The sequence below is a fragment of the Anas platyrhynchos genome, chromosome 26 (genome assembly GCF_047663525.1).
Source record: "Anas platyrhynchos isolate ZD024472 breed Pekin duck chromosome 26, IASCAAS_PekinDuck_T2T, whole genome shotgun sequence".
Classification (NCBI taxonomy): Eukaryota; Metazoa; Chordata; class Aves; order Anseriformes; family Anatidae; genus Anas; species Anas platyrhynchos.
This window is the reverse complement of record NC_092612.1, coordinates 2,072,609-2,078,757: the sequence shown is the minus strand read 5'-3', so window position 1 is coordinate 2,078,757 and position 6,149 is coordinate 2,072,609. Positions and strand designations below refer to the sequence as shown.

General features: G+C 48.8%; 1 protein-coding gene across 2 annotated transcripts; it reads right to left on the bottom strand.

The window, feature by feature from the left end:
• Window positions 1–952: 952 nt before the first annotated feature.
• On the bottom strand, window positions 953–4,217 carry LOC119713858 (uncharacterized). Of its 2 annotated transcripts, none has more exons than XM_072028010.1 (2): window positions 4,059–4,217; window positions 953–3,166 (listed from the first exon to the last, which is right to left on the bottom strand). In XM_072028010.1, the coding sequence occupies exon 2, from the start codon at window positions 3,143–3,145 to the stop codon at window positions 1,871–1,873; it is 1,275 nt and encodes a 424-aa protein (XP_071884111.1). In that variant the 5' UTR covers window positions 3,146–3,166; window positions 4,059–4,217; the 3' UTR covers window positions 953–1,870. The 2 variants fall into 2 exon arrangements, with proteins under 2 accessions (XP_071884111.1, XP_038023991.2); XM_038168063.2 differs by having other exon boundaries at window positions 953–3,282; window positions 4,059–4,208.
• Between the last annotated feature and the right edge of the window lie 1,932 nt (window positions 4,218–6,149).

Sequence of the window (6,149 nt, the reverse complement as noted above, 5' to 3'; positions counted from 1 at the left end):
CACCATTTTTACAAGCTCCATAAATCCAGTTCATGGGCAAGACCCAGATCCGGTAGCCTTCAAGTAATCCTAATATTCATTTTAGTGTTTCCAGTGCAGGTAACAAAATACTAACCCAATGATAACATCATGCCCTGTCATACAAATGTTCTTAATTAACATCTGCAAAGTCCCCTGAAATCCTTTCATCTTGGAGAGACGCACAGTGCTGCATGGGACATTGTTGCAGGGGCTATTATTATTCCCAATTAAACACAGGGGAAACTGAAGCACATTGCACCACAGTCACTTGGTGTGAGTCAGAGCCAGGGCCAGCACCAGGCTCAGTCCCAGCTGCCTCCAAAAGGAACTCCATGCTCCTTTTGGCCACCCAGCCCCTGTGAGATGAGGCTCTACACCACTCAGGAGGATTTTGGTAACACTGCTCTTGGCTCAGCCTGCTGTGGGAAAGCCGCAACGGTGTGAAACCTCCTCAGAAGCCCACAGTGATGCTCTCTTCTTATAAAGGGGACACAAAAGTTTGGGTTGTGAGAGCCTCCCTGGTTCTTAAACGAGGAAGGAGGGCCACAGTTGCTGTAACTCTTACCTGCTGTTCTCCAGAGCAACGTCCATGGGCTCGCCAAGGAGATGCGAGAAGGGGCTGCCCCCGTTGCACCCACTCCCATCTCAGGCATCTCCTTGGCTTTCGTGGGCAGCCTGCAGTGGCACCCCAAGGTCACTGAGCAAGGGTGGAGCAGGGCAGGATGCGGGACAGCGTCCCGGCCCCAGTCACACCCTCCTCATCCTCTTGCACCACTTGTTTTTGCCCTCCAAATAGGTATGATCTACTTAGCGTGAGCAGGCTCCTATTCATTTTCCTAATGATAGGGCATATTGCAAGATTTTTGTATTTTTTTCAGACAGGAGTTCACTGTATTTTTAACGAACCACCAGAGGGCAAAAAGACAAGGTATTTAATGTGAGGTCAGAGAACTATATTTATTTAAGTATATATATGTATAGCGTAAGTATACATATATATATATGGTTTGTTTTCAATACAGTGTAGAGTACACATCTTCAGGCAGCATAAAGAATATAGTTAATCACTTCAACATCTCAACATTTATAAAAGAGTAGCACTACAACTTTCAGTGTCATTTCAAAGACTTTCTTTTGTTTCAGGCTGTGTTTTCCATATTAATCAAAGCAACCAAGTGAATAAAAACTTTCATGGATAAAATTTCAGCAGGACCAACTTCACCGAGCCAGAAACCCTGCCTGGTTTAGGGACTCCACTGAAGTCAGCGCAGAGTCAGCAGAGATTTCTGGCCACCTTCCGAAACGAAGGCTGTTGGAACAAGACTTGTATACTGTTTGCTTAGCAAATTTACATTTGGCTTCCAAATCTGTGAGTGAAAACAGCTCTTTTGGAGAAATTGCAGCCATAGGGATTACAGGTCAACCCAGGCATTGTCTCAAGACCAGGACTAAACCTGGTGCCAGCCCTCCACCGGCTGCACCGCCAGTCCTCTTGATGCTGTTGTCAGCTGGACTCCTTAGACATTTCTATTTCTTTTTTTTTCTTTTCTTTTTTTTCTTATGAATCTTCTATTCATTTCAATTAGGTGAGAATTTAATAACATCCCACTAAACTATTTCTTGCAGCAGGCTAAGGAATAAGCCACAGACTCCTGGAGCGCAACCATAGAAATAATATCATACCCTGGCCCAAAATAGAGCTAAGTTACAGGGGAAGTACTGGAAAACAGAGATAAAGCAGAATTAAGCAATAGCAAGTAGTCGGCAGGTGACACAAGGAGATAAATAACCCTGCCCCAAAGCCATACCTCGCTGTTTTTCCAAGGACCTTCCTTTCCCCCGCTCCTTTTTACCAGGGCCATTTTGATGCAGAGCAGTACTTTTTAGAGTGACTTGAAATTTTTACTCCACCTGACTGACACTGCTGCTGTGGGACACAATCGGTCGCACACTGCTGCGGGACACATTTGGTGGCACACTGCTGTGGGACACACTTGGTTGCACACTGCTGCTGTGGGACACACTTGGTGGCACATTGCTGTGGGACACACTTGGTCGCACACTTCTGCTGTGGAACACACTTGGTGGCACACTGCTGTGGGACACACTTGGTCGCACACTTCTGCTGTGGAACACACTTGGTGGCACACTGCTGCGGGACACATTTGGTCGCACACTGCTGCTGTGGAACACACTTCGTCGTACACTGCTGTGGGACACATTTGGTGGCACACTGCTGCGGGACACACTTGGTGGCACACTGCTGTGGGACACACTTGGTCACACACTGCTGCGGGACACACTTGGTCACACACTGCTGCTGTGGAACACAGATGGTTGCACACTTGGTCTCACATGGCTGTGGCACACATGTGGTCACGCACCTGGTGTCACACTGCTGCGGGACACACTTGGTGGCACACTGCTGCGGGGCACAAGTGGTCACGTAGCGCTGCGAGACACACTTGGTTGCACGCTGCTGTGGCACGCACGTGGTCACACACCTGGTGGCGCACTGCTGATATGGGGAGTAGGTGGTCACACACTGCTGAGGGACGCACTTGGTCGTACACTGCTGCTGGGGGATGCCCTTGGTCAGGAATGGCTGCTGTGGCACACACGTGGTCACACACCTGGTGGCACACTTCTGCTGTGGGATGCACTTGGTCGCACACTGCTGCTGGGTGGCATAGGTGGTCACACACTTGGTTGCACACTGTTGAGGCGTGTACTTGGTTGCACATTGCTGCTGTGGCACACACTTGGTCATGCAAGGCTCCTGTGACGCGCACGGGGTGATACACTGCTGCTGCGGCACACAGGTTGTCACACACCTAGGTGCACACGGCTGTGGTGGGATGAGCTGGGTCACACGCTGTTGCTGTGGCACACACTTGGTTGTATACTGTTGCCGTGGCACACACTGGGTCACACACTGCTGCTGGGAGAAGCTGGAGGACAGAAACCGCTGCCGGGGGACGCAGGGGGTCACATACTGTGGGATGCACTGCGCTGACTGCCAGCTGGTCACCAACGGGTGCCTGGCAGGGTACATGGGGGGGCACTTAACAGGGATGGGTTCCTGGCAGAGAGGAGGGAAGCACTGCTGTTGGTAGCACAACATCTTGGTGAGGCTTTGGCAGGGCTGGAACGAGAGGTGGGAAAGCAGAGCCCTTAGACAGGCACCTGGCAGGGTGCTGGAGCTGTGTCCTGCCTGCACCGCTGTCTCAGGACCACGCCAGCAGCAGCCGAGCACTTAACCTGTAATTTTTAACTCAGAAACATGTCAATAAGTCAAGGAGTAGGGACATTCAGAGACACACGCAGCATGAAATATCTCCCTGGACTTCACCCCCCCTCTCCCCTCCCCATCACCTGGACCTTCAAGGGGAAGAACTGATCTTTGAGGTCAGCAGAGGAATTCCTCATCTCAGAGCTGCCTTTTAACAACAAAATCCAGTTTTTCTCCTTTGCTTTTCATTGGGGGCCACATTTGACATCTTGTGTAGAGAAAAATCCCCGATGCCGAAACCTGCTCTGAACCTCTGGCCACTTCTGTGGTAGCAAGAGAGGCAAACATCACCCAAGGCTCTGCTGCATGCTGATCCCATAACACCGCGGGCATGCAGAGGTTCACAGCCCAGTCCCAGCATCACCAAGTCTGTGTTCATTAGGGAACCAAAGCCAATTAAAGGTCAGAGATACGACAATGGAACACAAACCTGCTCACAGCTCTTCTGGCACTGTGTTCCCTGATACACACAAAGCAGCTCTGAGTGTTATCAGGCACCCCCAAAAACAAACGACAATAGCAACACCACAATTACTGCTCACAGCTATTCTTTAGACTGTTCACAAGTGGCCCTTGGAGTCAGATACCTCACTGGAGACACTGTAAGAGCACATTCCCACACCAACATAGCAATTCAAACTCACTAATTTTAAAAACCTTTCCCACAAAGCATTTCCATATGTAAAAAGACAGAAAGAAATCTGCATTTCAACAGCTACAAAGGCTCAGCACAAACCAGACTTACCCAGCTCCTTGGTGAGAACAGCGTTGTGATGTGACCAGTGAGCCCTAACAGAAGGAGACCTTTTATATAGCTACTAACCGTGCCTTGAAGGTATGAGGAACTCACGACATAGCCTATTAGCTCCTATGCACAAGCTGTCCTGTGTGAAACACTTGCAGTGACTAGCATCAGTGTACTCATCCTCAGGGATGAGTAGTTGAGTGTCAGCTCCCCATAGTAGGAGTAATTACCTGTTGTATAATCCTCCCTGGCATGGTAAGACTGAATGGTATTTGGAGAGGCAGAGGCATACCCAGCCTCGGGGGTTTTGCGAGACCAGAGCACACACGACAGTGTGCAATAGTGGTTTTCCAGGGGACTCCCTGAAGCCAGGCTTCCCTATTCCTGGACTCCTTCTGGTGGTCCCCAGAGACAGGCCATCCCATTGCTTGGCCTCTTTCTGCACACACATGGGGATGGCTTAGTGCTGCGGGAGCTGTGCTGGGTGCTCCATGTCCATCTCTAACCATAAGCACTCTTTGGAGCAGCCCTTCTCATCCACCTTGCAATGCCCAGCAGCTGGAGTTGGCTATGTGTGCAGTGGGACACAGGACACTGTCTCCTCTGGGGAAAACCAGGAGCTCCTCAGAAGATTCACATCACCCTTGGGTGGGTATCATCCACAGCGACCCTCATCTTTAGCTCACATAGGTCTGGAGAGCATCTGGCTGCCAGCACCCTGATAATCCCATGACCCCAGTGCAATTACCTGTCATCAGAGTGATGGGAATACACTATCCAGTGACAGATGAGCAGGAAAGATGAGCTACAGTCACGTTTGATTGCAGCCACTGCGTAATGAGCTCAGCTGTCAAAGCTGTCACCAGCAGCACGACAAGCCACAATCAGCACCAGCAGATGAACTGCCTCCAGTCCTGTGGGTACCTTCTCAGTGAGTCCACTTCTTATCGCACACCATGCCCAGAATAAAGAAACCAGTTAGAAAGCTGGGAGATTAATTTGTTGAAGTCACTGAAGATCTAGTCAACGCTTTCACGTGTACTTTAGCCCATGAATCTTCCCCTAAAATGACCATTTCTTCCCACTGGCTCCAAGGAGAGCTCAGGGGGACCAGCTCAGAGGAGTGCACTGGGTTAGATGAAACCCACCCCAGGGGGAGCAGCTCCTGCATATGTTTATTAAAGCTGTGGTTTCTTATGAACTAGAGAAATGGCACTCCCCGGGTGGTTTCTGAGGCCAAGAGAAAGGTCTGTATATAAATAATTTTGTAGTACAAGTGAATAATAAAGCCTAGCAATCTTTTGTACAACTATGAAAGTGGTTCTCAAGGTTTATTCATGGGTGAAAATTTAGGGTTCATTAGGCAAGAATCACAGAGAATTAAATGCTCCCTTTACCATAGGCATGTCCAGCAAGAACTAAGCCCTACCCTTGCTGGTCAGCACTGAGGGCGTTCATCATTGGTTGAACCACAAGAAATGCAGCTTTGTTGTGGCCTCCCTCCCACAGAAATTGGTTCTTTGATCCAAAGTCATAACTCTTCATTGCTTTTTAGCTCCAAACATTGCAGGTCTGATCCTCCCTGTTAACCAAGGTGAGCAATTCACATTTATATTGGTTTAATTCTAGTCTGGATGCAGGCACTGCCCAAGCCCTCAAACAAATCCTTATTTCATTGGATACTTGACTGAAACCCATGAGTACCCACCTAGTTTATTGACAGACCAGGAGAAATTTAATTACTTGATCACAGAAATGACTTGTCTTTTATGTGATATCTATATGATTATGTATCTAAAGCCACTTATTCAGTATATAGAAAGAAAGAAAGAAAGAAAGAAAGAGAGAGAGAGAGAGAAGGAGAGAAAGAGAGAAAGAGAGAAAGAGGGAGAGAGAAAGAAGGAGAGAGAGAGAGAGAAAGAAAGAAAGAAAGGAAGGAAGGAAGGAAGGAAGGAAGGAAGGAAGGAAGGAAGGAAGGAAGGAAGGAAGGAAGGAAGGAAGGAAGGAAGGAAGGAAGGAAGGAAGGAAGGAAGGAAGGAAGGAAGGAAGGAAGGAAGGAAGGAAGGAAGGAAGGAAGGAAGGAAGGAAGGA